Below are 18,325 nucleotides of genomic sequence, written 5' to 3' on the forward strand. Positions count from 1 at the left end.
ATGGTGCTAGGTATTCTACCCATTTTGTGTGCTTCTCTGGTGTGTGTGTTCTCATAAACTGTCCAAATTCTCGAAATGTTCTTTCTACTGGGTTACCTGCTGCGTGAAATCTTGAAATTAAAATATGTTTAACATTCTGTTCTTCAATAAATATCTTCCATTTTAAACTGGTAAAATATGCTGCATTATCCGTGATCATAACTTCAGGTTTTCCTATTCTTACAAAATAATCTGTTAATAGACGTCTGGTAATAGCAGTGGTAGAAACTGAACGTAAAGCATATAATTTTAAATACTTTGTGAAAACATCTAACACAGCAAGGATGTATTTCATTCCTCCACGTGCTTGTGGATAGGGTCCTGCAATATCTAAAGAAATTAGCTGTAATGGCCTCTTAGGTATGATTGGGTGCAATTCATTCATGCTTGTGCGATTAGAATATTTGGCTTTCTGACATATGATGCATTTCCTAATATTACTCAATACTCTTCGCCTTAAATTTGGAAAGTAGCAATATTGTATAATCTTATCTGTACATTTGGTTACACCATAGTGTCCCCAAGTTCTGTGTGTAAATAAAATAAAATCATCAACATGAGCTTCAGGTAAGCAAACACACCAATGCTGTGATTCAGGGTTTCGTCGGTGAAATAATACTTCTTTGTGTAACGTGTAATATTTTTCAAGATGTGGGTCTGTTCCTGCACGTAATTTATTCTTTATCTGGATCCACCTGGGATCATTGTCCTGCAATATGGCTAACTTCCTGCACATGTTTTTGTAGTAAGGTGCAAATGTACCGTCACACATGAGTAAAATTTTAAAATCTGATGTTTGTTCTGTCACATCTGAAAATTCTTGTAGGCCTTGTGGCAAATGAGATAGAGCATCGGCTATAATGTTGGATTCTCCTTTTATATATATAATATCAAAATCATATTCTTGTAGTGCTGCACACCAGCGTGCAAGACGTGGATGTAATAACTTGCATGATAGCAGGAAAGAAAGAGCTTGATGATCAGTATAAAGCTTAGTACGTTTTCCCCATAGAAAGTAGCGAAACTTGCGAAACGCCCATACTATGGCAAGTGTTTCGCGCTCGGTCACTGAATATGACTTTTCGCATTCAGTGAGAGTGCGGCTAGCAAAACTTATAGGTTTGATGACTGTTTGTTCATCTTCTACATGAATTTGGAATAAAAATGCTCCGAGCCCATAGGAACTTGCATCTGTTACTAGGCAAAAGTCTGACGTCATGTCAGGATGACATAACAACGGTGCATTAACTAAAGCATTCTTAATCGCTTCAAAATCTGTCTGACAGAACTCTGTCCATTTCCAAATATTATTTCTTTTGAGTAAAGATAGAAGATGTGGACTGTTAAGAAGGTGGTAGGGTACAAATTTCCTGAAGAATGAAGATAGACCAAGAAAGGCTTTGAGTTGTTTACGATTCTGTGGGGATGGAAAATTCTTTATTGCATCAATTTTTCTTGAGTCTGGATAAATGCCTTCAGTTGATATGATGTGACCAAGGAATTTGATTTCTCTCCTCCCTAATTTCGTCTTTGATAAATTGATAGTGACACCTGCATCAGAAAATTTAGTCAGAAGTTGCTTCAAAAGATTTACATGTTCTTCCCAAGTAGTGGTGGCAATGACAATGTCGTCAACATAAACTGTGATTTGCGATAACAATTGTGGTCCAAGAACAGCATCTAAGGCTTCAATAAATACTCCAGCACTCACTCGTAGACCAAAGGGTAGAACACAAAATTGATAACTACGTTCCTCACATAGAAATGCAGTGTATTTACGACTGTTTTTATGGAGGTTCACCTGCCAAAATGATGAGCGGAGGTCGATATTGGTTAAATACTGTACATTATGAAATTTTAAAAGTGTCTTATCTAAAATGATCTGTGTCATTGTCTCAAACTTTTCATCTAAATAATCATCACATAATTTGCATTCATGTACAAGTTTTTCTGCTATAGTTATGTCATTCTTTAAAGATGCTACATCTGCTCTGTCTTCAAGCTTTTCTAACTTTTCCTGTAAGGATTTCTGCTCCAATGTTACATCATTTAATCTGTCTGAAAGGTCTGTAATCGTCAGGTCTAAGTGTTCTTGGTTTGTTTTTACGGAATTGTGTGACTGTCGTAATTCGTCAACTTGGGTACTGGTTTTCTGTTGTTCAAAAACTACTGTTAACAATTTCTCATTACATCGTTGTAAGTCAGTTTTTGTCTCGTCACTGAATTCCACAAATACCTTTTCTTGTCTCGTAACCTTGTCTGATAAGTCAGTAAATTTCCTTCCAAGACTACTGGTGGTTTCTGTCAAGTCGGCAATTTGTCTCGATTGTTTTTCAAAATTTTGTTTTATGTCCCGTGTCAGTTCATCGAATTTAGTGTCAAATTTCCCAATGTCACGTTTTAAATTGTCGTTTAAAGCGTCAAATCTTTTGTCTAAAGTGTCAAATTTTCTGTTTTGGTCACCAAGTAACTTCAGAATCTGGTTGAGCATGTCCGAGTCCTGTGTCTTAGTTTCGTCATTTTTTTGTGTCTGATTGATGTCTGGTTCTGAAGCTGACGTTGTCAATGTCACGTTTTGTCGCGTAGTACTCACTCTCCATTCGCCTGTATATCTGTTTAAATATAGGGGTTGTTGTCTTAATCGATCCGGTAAAATTATGTCTTGAACATCCTCCCTATTAAGTTCAATATTCATTTGACTGTCGGACATGTTTTGCAATGTGTCACTTTCACTAAGCTCGTCCGCGGAAACAATTTCTACGCGTCTAGCGTCCATCTTGCGATTTTCATAATTAATTGCAAATAAAATTTTCCAATGGTAAAAAAAAATTTTTTTAAATACCATATGTTGAAATCGGAAATTTCTCTTATGGAAATGGATATTTCTATATGATTTCTAATTAGAAATTGAATTATAAAATTGGCACTGAAATTTCCCTCTCACAAATAAATGACTGTGAATATGCTCTTCACTTATCATTTGCAATAATAGTAGTAAATCAATTTTAACTACAAATTGAAAAAATAATTTCGAAATAAATGGATCGGAATAAAGGAAGTACAGATGGCTGCTTGAAACTGGAAAAAATGTAAATTGCTGTACTCACCATTTTTTTTTTCAGTCTTTGTTGCAAATGTAGCGTCAAATATATAGTTTTCAATCCCAAATTTATCTTTCGCGTCCGTGCAAATTATTTTATGGAACGTTATCCTTTTCCCTTTTTTTTACCAAATTAATTTCCTCAACATGAAAATGAAAATTAACACAAATTAATAACAGGGAAAACAATATTGTTGTAAATTTCATGCACGTAACATTACAATTGAAATGAATGAGACTTAGTCCAAATTCATCTTCTGATGCTATTAAGTGGTTAAAATTAGATAAAATGTCCAAAATTTATAATAACTGCACTTGTATCAAATCCAAACTGCACTTGTATCAAATCCAAACTGCACTTGTATCAAATCCGAAGATTGCACGTCCTGTCACCAGGACGCCAATTGTAGTGTTACCTTTTTATTTTATTATCTTCTCATTAACTATTGAAACAACATCACTTTGAAATGTAATTTTAATTTTCACCAAAAGCACATTCAACGTCGCCGAAAAAACACGTCTTTCGTATCAAGACAAGAGAGAGAGAGTCCTCCTTTTAGTTCTTAAAAACAAAAAAACTACGCAAAAGTAAAAAAAAAGATCAAAATTATTTATAAAATCGGTCGCTGGCGCAGCGCTCTTCTGCGTGCGCGATCGTAAATTATAACTTTGCGGAAGTCAAAGTACCATTACAATAGATAGCGCCGCTGCATGTACCCTTCAAGGTGGCGTCTGTAACGGAGGTGCGTTACAAGGAGAGAGCTATTACTGAGTTTCTTTTGGCGGAGATATTCACCGGTGCTTGCAGAATGTCAACGGAGACCTGGCAGTGAACAAAATCACGGTGAGTCGTTGGGCGAGGCGCAATAAGGTCGCACAAACCTGTCCGATCCCCCGACTGCCGGCCGGCGGCACACAGCTGTGACTCCTGCGATGTTAGAACATGCTGCGAGGTTACGAGCAAGACGTGGCGCTCTGAAAGTATTCTAAGATCCGAGTTGGCGTGGCTGAGCTGGGGCCTCTTGGTGGGTTGCGGGCCGGCAGCAGCCACGTGGTGCCGAACGTTAGCTTAGCAACCGCGTGATGCCGCACAATGGCTGTCCCAGCCGCGTGGCTGGGAATTCCATTGTGACGCTGTGTCAATGAAGAAGACACGCTGGGAGTGCCAAGGATGGCGGACTTGGTGAAACCCTAATGGCAGATATTTCACAGTTCGTATAGAAATTAATAGTAGCCAGATGAATCATGATACCTCAAAAAGAAACATGTACATTGCACGACGATTCTGATGGTGTAATCAGATTTTCAATATATTTATTAGTTTAAAGTTTAGTATCTGACGATAAATAATACAAGTAACGCCCAGCAACGAATTTCCAAAATCTAAACGGTTCATCCGGTTTCGTTGATCTATGTGTCTTTAGAAAGCTATTAGTGTTAACCTAAATTGGTATGAATTACAGGCGTGTAACTTAAATAGTACATGAGTTAATGGAGGTCAAAGTGGCCGATTACTACTGATCGCGTCAGGCCATAAGTACTCCACAGTTACACGAATAAATGGTAGCAGCATGCTTATAAATATATTGATTCATCTATGTCTTTGTTTATATCGATATATACTATTCACGAACAGATTGGTTAAATATTTACTGTGTTTTAGAAAGCACAGAGACATTAGGCTACTGGCCTCCCTTCTGTTACTATTCCTTTAATATATGTTTATTTAATTTGTTCATGTATTTAATAATGTGTGTTAGAGCGTGTTTATGGTCCAACCGTAGGAATATTTATTTAATTTCAAGTTATTTAAATGTAAATCGAGTATTTGGTATGTGGTTTTAATATGTTTGTGAGTGCACATTGGCTTGGAGACATGGAGGGAGCGCTCTAGCCAATCACAGCGCTCGTTACTAAGAGCGACGTATTGAGGTTGGGGAGGAGCATCGTTTCCGGAGAGGACACGGGAGAGTTCTACTGGGTACGGCACAGGACACGGGAAGTGCTGGAAGCGACGGCGCGACGGACGCGCATTCGGCGAAAAGACTTGGACAGTGGATCAGTTTGCGCGTGGTCGCGGAGGATAGAAATATTAAATATTTTGGAGTGCCGACATGTGCTCTTGTGTGACTTCAGTGGCTTCTGCAGTGAAGACGTAGTATGCGTTCAGAAGTGAATATCTCGCGAGATATTTCCTTGTTCATAACTAACTGCGTGACATAGAAATCTATTGTTTCCCTGTTATTCAACTTTTATTTTATTTAATTGCTGGACCATCGACACCAATAAGTGTTTGCAGAAATATACCGCTTTCTCAAAAGTACTTCTACTATTGCACTCATCATTTAAAGTCGTTAAGGTAGAACCTGCAGATTTTATTTGATTGCAATATTTCATTTAAAAATGCCTATATTATGTTCAAAATTCACAATTGTCGAGTGATAGGAACCTTCGAATATTCGATTCATGTGTCTGTTCATATTGCATACTGTAGACTCAGCAGTATTTGGCTTGCAATGCGGCATCTACATATCCCAGACCCTAGACAACGAAACCAACCAAAACGTTTAATATTTCAACTTTGAGTCTGAGGGTACGTAGTTGAGGGCCATCACACCACCTCATCACACCACATACCATCATTTAATGTGAAAGCCCACAGTGCGGAGACTCTCTTCCGAGGTGATCGACAGATCACTATCGAATACCTAGCTACACGATTGGACGTCTCTGTTGGTATTGCTGACACACACGTCCACCAGTTCCTCGCCGCTAACAGAAGATCATAAAGAGCAACGAAGGACCATCTATGCGGAATTGCATGCGCGTTTCGCTGCTGATCGTCACAATTTTTCGTCGAACATCATCACAAGCGATGAAACATGTGCTCATCACTTCAAACCAGGAACAAAACGAATATTTACGGAGTGGCGCTACACCACCTCTTCTCCGAAGAAAAACTTCACGGCCGCATCCTTTGCCGGTAAAGTCATGGCGCCGATCTTCTGGGAATCTGAAGGGGTTGTTCTGTTTGATTTTCTCTCTCATGGTGCAATCATCAATTTGGAAATGTATTGTGCTACCCCCAGGTGACTGAAGAAACGACTTCAGCGAATTCGTCGCCACAAAAATCCAAACGAACTCATCCATGTCCATGGCAACACTAGGACTCATAAAAGTCTGCAGACCCGTGAGGAGGTCACAAAAATTCATTGGACTGTTCGTCCTCGTCCACCCTACAGTCCGGATGTCATTCCCAACTTCCATGTGATTGGCCCAATGAAGGGTGCACTCCTATGGAAGCAGTACGTGTATGATGAGGAGATTTTTTATGCAGCAAGACGTTGACTCCGACATCAACTAGTACAGTGGTACCATGTGGACATACAGGCCCTACAATAAGGTGGCACAAGGCCATCGCACTGAACAGAGATTGTGTTGAAAAATAGGGTTTTGCTCAAAGTGGTTCAAATGGCTCTGAGCACTATGGGACTTAACTTCTTAGGTCAACAGTCCCCTAGAACTAACCTAAGGACATCACACACATCCATGCCCGAGGCAGGATTCGAACCTGCGACCGCAGCGGTCGCGCGGTTCCAGACTGTAGCGGTTAGAACCGCTCGGCCACCCCGGCCGGCTAGGGTATTACAGCCAAAAGAATAAATAATAATAAGGTGTGTTGGAACCCTGAATAACACCAACTTGTTTTCAGGATAAAAATGTTCCATCATTTATTGAATGCTCCACGAATACATATTTCTTCATTTTACCAATACTTATTAATATTATTATTATTATTATTATTATCTTCTTTCCTTTCTCAGACCTTAGGTCTGGTTAAAAATGGAATGTGACACGGACCTTGATCAAGCGTGACTTCCTTTTAACTGTACGGTATATGTTACATTGCATTTAGGAACTTTCGGGTAATTGAACATGTATCAATAATTACAAATTTCTGTAGTTGTATATATAAGTTTGGATGTAGCTGTATTGCGTTGATGTACTGGTGGATATTGTGTGGTATGACTCCTGTAGTTGATAGTATAATTGGTATAATGTCAACTTTATCCTGATGCCACATGTCCTTGACTTCCTCAGCCAGTTGGATGTATTTTTCAATTTTTTCTCCTGTTTTCTTCTGTACATTTGTTGAATTGGGTATGGATATTTCGATTAGTTGTGTTGATCTCTTCTTTTTATTGGTGAGTATGATGTCAGGTTTGTTATGGGGTGTTGTTTTATCTGTTATAATGGTTCTGTTCCAGTATAATTTGTATTCATCATTCTCCAGTACATTTTGTGGTGCATACTTGTATGTGGGAACATGTTATATTAGTTTACGTTGTATGCCAAGTTGTTGATGTATTATTTTTGCTACATTGTCATGTCTTCTGGGGTATTCTGTATTTGCTAGTATTGTACATCCGCTTGTTATGTGATCTACTGTTTCTATTTGTTGTTTGCAAAGTCTGCATTTATCTGTTGTGGTATTGGGATCTTTAATAATATGCTTGCTGTAATATCTGGTGTTTATTGTTTGATCCTGTACTGCAATCATGAATCCTTCCGTCTCACTGTATATATTGCCTTTTCTTAGCCATGTGTTGGATGCATCTTGATCGATGTGTGGCTGTGATGATACGGGTGCTTGCCATGTAGTGTTTTCTTTTTCCAATTTACTTTCCTCGTATCTGTTGATGTTATGTGATCTAAAGGGTTGTAGAAGTGGTTATGAAATTGCAGTGGTGTAGCCGATGTATTTATATGAGTGATAGCTTTGTGTATTTTGCTAGTTTCTGCTCGTTCTAGAAAGAATTTTCTTAAACTGTCTACCTGTCCATAATGTAGGTTTTTTATGTCGATAAATCCCCTTCCTCCTTCCTTTCTGCTTAATGTGAATCTTCCAGTTGCTGAATGTATGTGATGTATTCTATATTTGTGGCATTGTGATTGTGTAAGTATATTGAGTGCTTCTAGGTCTGTGTTACTCCATTTCACTACTCCAAATGAGTAGGTCAATATTGGTATAGCATAAGTATTTATAGCTTTTGTCTTGTTTCTTGCTGTCAATTCTGTTTTCAGTATTTTTGTTAGTCTTTGTCTATATTTTTCTTTTAGTTCTTCTTTAATATTTGTATTATCTATTCCTATTTTTTGTCTGTATCCTAGATATTTATAGGCATCTGTTTTTTCCATCGCTTCTATGCAGTCGCTGTGGTTATCCAATATGTAATCTTCCTGTTTAGTGTGTTTTCCCTTGACTATGCTATTTTTCTTACATTTGTCTGTTTCAAAAGCCATATTTATATCATTGCTGAATACTTCTGTTATCTTTAGTAATTGATTGAGTTGTTGATTTGTTGCTGCCAGTAGTTTTAGATCATCCATGTACAGCAAATGTGTGATTTTGTGTGGGTATGTTTCAGTAATATTGTATCCATAATTTGTGTTATTTAGCATGTTGGATAGTGGGTTCAGAGCAAGGCAGAACCTGAAAGGACTTAATGAGTCTCCTTGGTATATTCCACGCTTAATCTATATTGGCTGTGATGTGATATTATTTGAATTTGTTTGGATATTAAGTGTGGTTTTCCAATTTTTCATTACTATGTTTAGGAACTGTATCAATTTAGGATTTACTTTGTATATTTCCAATATTTGTAGTAACCATGAGTGGGGTACACTATCAAAAGCTTGTTGGTAATCAATTTATGCGTAGTGTAGCGACCTTTGTTTAGTTTTAGCTTGATATATCACCTCTGCATCTATTATCAGTTGCTCTTTACATCGTCGTGCTCCTTTGCAACAGCCTTTTTGTTCTTCATTTATAATTTTGTTCTGTGTTGTATGTGTCATTAATTTCTGTGTAATGACTGAAGTTAATATTTTGTATATTGTTGTTAGGCATGTTATGGGGCGATATTTAGCTGAGTTTGCTGTGTCTGCTTGATCTTTACGTTTCAGATAAGTTATTCCATGTGTAAGTGTATCAGGGAATGTGTATGGGTCTGCAATGTAACTGTTAAGTAATTTAGTTGGATGTGAATGTGTTGAGGTGAACTTTTTTAGCCAGAAATTTGCTATTTTATCTTACCAGGGGCTTTCCAATTGTGAGCAGAATTAATTGCTTGGGTGACTTCATGTTGCAAAATTATCACTTCAGCATTTGTAGTATCATCTTGTATGTATCTGTTTCTGCTTGTATCCACCGTGCATGCCTGTTATGTTGTACCGTGTTTGACCATATGTTGCTCCAGAAGTGTTCCATGTCTGTTATGTTTGGTGGATTGTCTATTTTAATGTGTGTGTTATCTATTGTCTGGTAAAATTTATTTTGGTTTGTGTTGAATGTTTGGTTTTGTTTCCTTCTATTTTCACTTTTTTTGTATCTTCTATGTCGTTTGGCCAATGCTTCTAATTTCTCCTTCGTTTCATCTAATTGCTCTATCGCTTCTTGTTGTGAGATTTTACCTAACCTTTTTCGTTTTTTTTCTGACATTTCATTTCCTATAAATTGTGTTAGCTGTCCGATGTCTTTTCTCAGTTTTTCTATTCTGATCTGTAGCCTGTGTTGCCATGCTGGTTTTGTGGGTTTCTTCTGTGTGATGGTTGGTTCTGATCTCTGCCTAGTGTGTATATTTAGTGTAGTGAGTGCTCCTATATAAACCAGTAGTTGTAACTCTTCCATAGTTGTGTTTTCATTTATTTTGTTGTGTATGATTGTGTTGATAATTTTTATTGTTGTTTCGACTTGTGGGTTATTTGGCGGTCTATGCAAGAATGGTCTAATGTCTGTATTTGTGTCTTTGTATTCTATATATGTCAGCTGAAATTTTTCTTCTATATCTAACATGTGTGTTACTTCAAGTTCTATTTGTTAGGTTAGTGTTTAACGTCCCGTCGACAACGAGGTCATTAGAGACGGAGCGCAAGCTCGGGTTAGGGAAGGATTGGGAAGGAAATCGGCCGTGCCCTTTTTAAAGGAACCATCCCGGCATTTGCCTGAAACGATTTAGGGAAATCACGGAAAACCTAAATCAGGATGGCTGGAGACGGGATTGAACCGTCGTCCTCCCGAATGCGAGTCCAGTGTGCTACCACTGCGCCACCTCGCTCGGTTGAAGTTCTATTTGTGCTTGTTCTGGTGGCTGTCTTAAAATTTCGTTTTCCTCTGATTGTTTAATTGATACGTGTTGTTCTTTGTTTGTTTGCTCTGGGATGTTTGAGTCCATTACTGTATTTTCTTCTTCTTCTGATTGCACATTATTTTGTTCCAGTATTTGTTGTACTTGTTGTTTGATGTTTTCTAATTCTGACTGGGGTATCCTGTTATTTTTGATTATCACACGGATCTGATCAGCTAGTCGTTCTTCTGTCAAAAATTTTAATTCTGGGTATAATAAATGTTGTGTATACTTGTGATCTGTATCCAGTTGTGTTGGTTCCTAGGTTTGTTGCTGGGTAATAACAACAGAACATGAGGTGTCGATTAACTTCATCTGACCATCTCATCTTCTGTCTTTGATTTCCTTCTAGGGTGGTTGCAGGAAGCATATCCTGCAAAACACCTCTATTTGGATTTAAATCATTTTCCAGTTGGCTAGCAGTGTCGTTACCATTGTGGGCGGGCATAGGGCTCAAACGTCGACCATGACGGCGGTTGTCCGAGGCTTCTTTAGTTCTGTCCTGAACCAACTAATCACACTAAAAGGGGGGGTTAGCCCTATTAGTGGTTTCTTCTTTTCGTCGCCTTTTACGACTGGCAGAACATACCAGAGGCCCATTCTTTTCCCGGGCCTCCACGGGGTTTATTATTATTATTGCTATTACTGTTATCATTGCTATGCAGAGACACAAATCTGGACACATTCGAAACATGTAAGAACGACGTGTTATATAGAGCAGGGATAAGAAATGATAAAATAAATAAATACTCTAGAAGCTAGATATCCTTGTATCGATGCGTCATTACAAACGACACACTGAGTTCTGCTGTTAGCTACAACAGATCTTTTCGTAAGTTCCCAATGTAAATGTCGTACCAAAAGCTTTCTGGTAGTTAAAAATGACAGCATCAATCCAACTCCGCTTTTGATCCCATTCTGGATATCATGAAGAAACAGATGAATCGGGATTTCACACAATCAGAAACTACAATTACAACATAGGAATTGCTCAGCCCCCAGGAAAATAACCCCACGCAATCATATCTTCCATAATTGTACAACAAGTCATCAGTGAAATAGGTTCGTAGCTCTGAGTATATATAGTGCCTTTCTCCAGTCACGTTGTCACTCCGTCGGTCCAGCGACCTCTGGTACACTAGTGCTGGAAGAGTGACCAATTCCTCTGCGTACTCATTAAAGAATCTAGTGGAAGCCCAACAAACCTAATGTGGCTGTTTTCCTTATAGTAAAAGTAAGCGTTGACACCAAGAAAGTGTTTCAGGTTACCACAAAGGTCACTCATAGACACAAGACACAATTATGTATGTGGCTGTATGTTGTATTTCTGCGTGATTGATGCCCGTCTTTTATCTTCCAGAGTCACCTGGAGAAAATCCTAGAGCGGCCGAACAGGGCGATGCCGGAGAGGAAGCCACTCTGCAGGAGGGAGGTAAGTAAGCCTCCAGCTGCTGGAGAAATCTACCATAAGGGGTAAAGCAAGGGCCTGTTAGTCTCGAAACATTACTAACGAAGCAAAAATATTCGTTATTCTGCACCAGAACAAGAGACAATGCATCTAGCACAATTAATGTAATGTCGTTAACAGAGAAACTAAAACCGAGATATCCTGAAAAGATCTGTATTCAGGTTGTTATAACAAATCCTAATATACACTTCTGTACATTGTTGGTGCGACGTAGTAGGCGAATTTTCATACAAGAATAATGACCAGATACATTATTTTCGACGTTACAAGTAAAACAAAATTGAGTTACGTTTTTATCTGTCATAATGAAATCGATTTCCTCTCTCAGTTACTTACTCTACATGAAAACACGTATGCAATGTACAAGAACCGAAAGGGAACATTACAACAGAAAGCGAAAAGTTTTTCGATAAAAACTGCATAGGGCAGGGATGCACTAATCCGCCTATATTTTCAACCTGTATATCGCAGGAGTAAGGAAGAAAATAGAAGCCTGAAAATCATAGCGCAAGAGCATTAACGACAAGATTTGCTTGTAGCATTGTTGTCCTCTGTGAATGGGCGCAGGAATTGTAGGACATTTTCAGTTGAAAGGACAGTTAACTGAGTACAGGATTTGGGTTGAGACTTCAGCAGAGAAAGATTGAAGAATCGAGCAACAGTAGAAATTTGTCTAGGGGTCACGTAATAGAAGATGTGAAGTAATTCTGTTTGAGGCGAAGAAAGGAAGGTACAAGAACCAAACTAATAGAGATAAAGAGGGAATTCCTTGCTGAAACAAGTCTGGTACTCTCAAAGGCAGCGATTAATTTGAGGAAGGAAGTTACGAGAATGTACATCTGGAGCACAGCATTGTAAGGAAATGAATAATTGACTGGACAAACGGTAAAAAAATAGAATCGAAGCATTTGAGATGTTGTGCTATAGAAGATTATTGAAAATTAAATGGAACTGATAAGAAATGAGATGGGTCACCACAGAATCGGCGACGAGAGGAATAGATGGAAAACACGGACAAGAAGAAGGGACGGGTTGGTAGGAGGCGTGTAAGGCATCAGGAAATTCCTGCCATGACTTTTTCACACTTGCCAAGTTGTTCACATAGAAGAGCACTGAGCAAATTAAATTTGACTACCGGAGATAACAGTGAATGCTTACTTATAATGTATATTGGCTACACTGGTTACGAAACTTATGTCACAGTCGGATATAGCAATATGTAAATATAGCAATATGTATAACCACGCTTCACTACGACATGGAAATTAAAAGCGATACCTTAATACAGATTAGCCGATGGCAGCACCATTAACTACTCAGGTCTCCAACTGGAGTACTGGTTGTAAGCTGTACAGTGAAAGTGCTTGTGCAATCCGTACAACATAATACACTCGGATTCGTATGCATGACTAAAATTAAGGTAATTTACAAGAATGATTGAAACTTCCTGGCAGATTAAAACTGTGTGCCGGACCGAGACTCGAACTCGGAACCTTTACCTTTCGCGGGCAAGTGCTCTACCACTTCTACAAGAATTATTGCCTATCGAAGTTGGAGGGCTCCAAACGATACATATCGAACGTGCGATAGTAAATCGATTATGGAAGTGACGTGGCGCGCGTTACGAGTATGTTTCAAGTTATCACTACAGCAACGACAAAAGAAAAGCGTTGGAGAAGCACTTCTAAATTCAAAGGAGACGACTTACCTTAGTCGTCGTCGGTGTTATCGTCTTGTGACAGTCCGCGTGATGTGTAAGCTACAGAGGCAAATCCTTCTTTCCCCGTACCCTGTGCCAATATCGCGCAGGAATATCGGCAGAGTGTCGCATGCGTCGACTTTCCCCTGCAAACGCAAGTTGTGAAAGTATAGTTACTGGAACAAGTACAGTTCGTCCCTCTATCCTGGACGTCCTTTTCTTTTTATGGTAGACTTGACAGACTTCCACAACCGTTCTATATTCTGGGTATGGACACTGGCGTCATCTGAAGAGACGAACTCCACAGAGTGGTTCACGAATTCGTGGTCGAACCCTCAGGTCTGAGAGTCTGGTACGACTGAAACCCGTCTGTGATGACTTTTGTTCCAGGCAGTATGAAATGTTTTATGAGACCCACTAAAGTCACCTTGTCTCGGGACAGTACCCTCACAATGAAACACTCGCGGGACTCCCTTTCTATCCCACCGAAAACCCAAATATTACCTACATCACTTTTAGAAGGTCGTCCTCTCTGATTCATCGCCTAGCAATATGAGATTCGTCTACTTCTACTGTTTTATTCGGTCCACCAATTGGCACATTGTCATTTCTCACTATCACCTAGCAAACTTAATTGGCAATACCCGAAGTAGTCAGACACGGTATTTGCCGATAACTCAGTTACTGATGCTGTGGCTTGTAACGTGTAATCTCGAATCCAGCACGACACAAGAATTACGCTCGTGTGAATCGATAAGTTGGAGGACTCGAACCACGTGTTTCTCCTGATGCTGGTTCGCTTTCCGCAAAGTCCGCAGTGAAATTGCAACGGAATCTCAGCGTCCATACTCCTCTTACGAAGTTTCACAGACTTCGCAACACACAGTCCCTCCTTTCCTCGTCCGGCAGAAGTCCATAATTCCGGCAAAAAGTCAAACATTTGTCTATGCTGGATATGCATGGAATTAGTGTTCCATGTGAGAGATTCCGCAGAAGAAACGTGAGAAGCAGCAGACATTACACTCGCTATCAAGAGAAACCTTGTCGATTTCCTAATGGAATCACAAACAATTATTGCGGGAATGTGATGTACACGAAGTGAAGAAACAACGCGAAACTGATAAAAATGACGATCACAAATAATTGATCATAACGCGCGCGACGACACTTCCGTAATCGGTTTACTATCGCACGTTCGATATGTATCGTTTGGAGCTCTCCAACTTCGATAGGCAATCATTCTTGGAAATTACCAAAATTAAGGTGACGTAAAATAATATGGAAGAGTGCTTTACAATATTACAGAACTGACAAGAACTATTAAAAATTAAAATTATTAAATAATGAAATATCGTCTCCACATGTACGGTAGTCGGCAGCCAATAGCACGTAATCAGATGACATGATTTCGAAGACGGTACAACTGCTGGAGAAGTCAGCGTTGTCTCCGGCGCACATATCTGACCGCTGGAGACGCCCCATCTAATCCGTGCTGGCCGGGGGGGGGGGGGGGGGGGCAGAGCGTTGCGTTGCTAAGCGACGACACCGCCTGCCATGTCTCTTTGTTGTAGACTGGTCAGCCGAGTCCTCGCGAACGACAATAGCGTCGGTTGCTAGGTGACGGCCACTGCGTGTGGCTGCAGCGCGTTGCTGACCAGCGGCGGAATGTGCCGTGTCGAGATGGAGGGAAGATAATATCCATTAATGCTGGAAAACGTTCCCTCTATATGATAATTGTGCAATATACACTGAAGAGCCAAAGAAACTGGTACACCTGCTTAATATCGTGTAGGGCCCCCACGAGCACGCAGAAGTACCGCAACACGACGTGCCATGGACTCGACTAACGTCTGAAGTAGTGCTGCAGGGAACTGACATCATGAATCCTGCAGGGCTGTCCGTAAGAGGGGGTGCAGATCTCTTCTGAACAGCAGACTGCAGTTTGGTGGCCAGCGGAAATGTTTTCGTGGAGCCACTCTGTAGCAGTTCTGGACGTGTGGGGTGTCGCATTGTCCTGCTTCAATTGCCGAAGTCCGGCGGAATGCAAAATGCACCCGAATGGACGCAGGTGATCAGACCGAATGCTTACGTTCGTTTCACCTGTCAGAGTCGTATCTAGACGTATCAGGAGTCCCATATCACTCCAACTGCAAACGCCGCACACCATTACAGCGCCTCCACCAGCTTCAACAGTCCCCTGGTGACATGCAGGGTCCATGGATACATGAAGTTATCTCCAAACCCATCCACTCCATACAATTTGAAACGAGACTCGTCCGACCAGACAACATGTTTCCAGTCATCAATAGTCCACAGTCGGTGTTGACGGGCCCAAGCGAGGCGTGAAGCTTTGTGTCGTGCAGTCATCAAGGGTACACGAGTGGGCCTTCAGCTGCCAGAGTCACATCGCTGCTGTTTCGCTGAATTGTTAGCACGCTGACACTTGTTGATGGCCAAGCATTGAAATCTGCACAAATTTGCGGAATGGTTGCATTTCTGTCATGCTGAACGATTCTCTACAGTCGTCGTTGGTCCCGTTCTTGCAATATATTTTTCCGGCCGCAGCGATGTCGAAGATTTGATGTTTTGCCGGATTCCGGATATTCATGTTACACTCGTGAAATGGCCGTACGGCAAAATCCCCGCTTCATCCCTACCTCTGAGATGCTGTGTTCCATCGGTCGTGCGCCGTCTATAACACGACGTTCAAACTCACTTAAATCTTGATAACCTGCGATAGTAGCAGCAGTAACCGATCTTACAACTGCGCCAGACATTTGTCTTGCCGTTGCCGACTGCAGAGCCGTAATCTGCCTGTTTAAGTGTCTCTGTATTTGAATATGCACGCCTATACAAGTTCCTTTGGCGCCTCAGTGTAAATCGCCACTGAAAGTGATAGGAGAAGGCAAGAAGGCAACGGAAGGTCTTACCAGAAGGTGGGGCAAGTTAGTCGGACATTTACTGCGGCATCCGGTAATAACAGTTGACTGGCACTGGGAAGACCAGTAGAGGGGAATATCTACACTCCTGGAAATTGAAATAAGAACACCGTGAATTCATTGTCCCAGGAAGGGGAAACTTTATTGACACATTCCTGGGGTCAGATACATCACATGATCACACTGACAAAACCACAGGCACATAGACACAGGCAACAGAGCATGCACAATGTCGGCACTAGTACAGTGTATATCCACCTTTCGCAGCAATGCAGGCTGCTATTCTTCCATGGAGACGATCGTAGAGATGCTGGATGTAGTCCTGTGGAACGGCTTGCCATGCCATTTCCACCTGGCGCCTCAGTTGGACCAGCGTTCGTGCTGGACGTGCAGACCGCGTGAGACGACGCTTCATCCAGTCCCAAACATGCTCAATGGGGGACAGATCCGGAGATCTTGCTGGCCAGGGTAGTTGACTTACACCTTCTAGAGCACGTTGGGTGGCACGGGATACATGCGGACGTGCATTGTCCTGTTGGAACAGCAAGTTCCCTTGCCGGTCTAGGAATGGTAGAACGATGGGTTCGATGACGGTTTGGATGTACCGTGCACTATTCAGTGTCCCCTCGACGATCACCAGTGGTGTACGGCCAGTGTAGGAGATCGCTCCCCACACCATGATGCCGGGTGTTGGCCCTGTGTGCCTCGGTCGTATGCAGTCCTGATTGTGGCGCTCACCTGCACGGCTGTCGCGGCATGCTACCAGTGTTAAGGACTGCGATGGAGCTCCGTATGCCACGGCCAACTGGCTGACACTGACGGCGGCGGTGCACAAATGCTGCGCAGCTAGCGCCATTCGACGGCCAACACCGCAGTTCTTGGTGTGTCCGCTGTGCCGTGCGTGTGATCATTGCTTGTACAGCCCTCTCGCAGTGTCCGGAGCAAGTATGGTGGGTCTGACACACCGGTGTCAATGTGTTCTTTTTTCCATTTCCAGGAGTGTATAAGGGGAGACAAAGGCTGTCGTACGCAAGACAGATTACGGACACTGTTGGACGAAGATGGAAAAACTGGCACAAGGGAGAGCAAGATAACGAACAGCGAAAGATTAACGACTAAAAACATTGCTCATTGTTTTAACGAAGATCAGTCAGCGTAACGAAGTGACAACACGGTCGCTTATAAATGAAGAAGCCACTAGTTTCCACTGCCGACGGCTGAAAGCAGAATACGTTATCTAAGTCGTCTACTGCCGTACCGCGTTTTACTTCGATGATGGCACAAATTTTGCGAGGTTTCGTCTCGTGTACCGTCGGAGCTTCCGTCGTGTAGCGGCCGGGGATGGAACACACGTACCAGTGCACGAGACGAATTGTGCGACCGAGCGAGCTAGCGCAGTGGTCAGAACGCTGGACCCGCATTCGGTAGGACGAAGGTTCAAACCCACGTCTGGCCATCCTGATTCAGGTTTTCCGCGATTTTCCTAAATCGCTTCAGGAAAATGTCGGAATGGTTCCTCTGAAAGGGCACGGCCGACTTCCCTCCCCATCCTCCTCCGAATTACGCGAAGCATTGCTCCGCATACTTGACTTTCTCGGAACCGCTTACTGGCGGGTCCCTATTACTTCACAGCGCTGTCACACGCACCTGTGCTACCGGTTTGAGTAAGGGTCGTGAGTCTCGTTTTGATCCTCTCGACGAGGTGAAAATTGTCACCACTCGTATACAGACAATCAAGGCCCTGTAGCAATCCAGCTACTTTCAAGAGACTCTCAGAACCGACCACTGTATTGGAAAACGAGCATTACAATCAATCACTACACCGTCACGAAGCGGTTTCTACCATCTGTCTGCTCTAAAAACAACACAGGATAACATTCTAAAGGCAGAAAA

General features: G+C 41.5%; 1 protein-coding gene across 1 annotated transcript in view; it reads left to right on the forward strand.

Moving 5' to 3' along the window:
• LOC126176335 (cGMP-specific 3',5'-cyclic phosphodiesterase) overlaps positions 1–18,325 on the forward strand; it is a gene marked incomplete at its 3' end in the record, with an annotated part of 587,168 nt that overhangs the window by 290,787 nt on the left and 278,056 nt on the right. Inside the window, exon 7 of the mRNA XM_049923487.1 lies at positions 11,687–11,758. Within this exon, the coding sequence (XP_049779444.1) occupies positions 11,687–11,758 (72 nt within the window). The remainder of the gene's footprint in view (positions 1–11,686; positions 11,759–18,325) is intronic.

This window comes from Schistocerca cancellata, chromosome 3, assembly GCF_023864275.1.
Source record: "Schistocerca cancellata isolate TAMUIC-IGC-003103 chromosome 3, iqSchCanc2.1, whole genome shotgun sequence".
In the NCBI taxonomy this organism is placed as follows: Eukaryota; Metazoa; Arthropoda; class Insecta; order Orthoptera; family Acrididae; genus Schistocerca; species Schistocerca cancellata.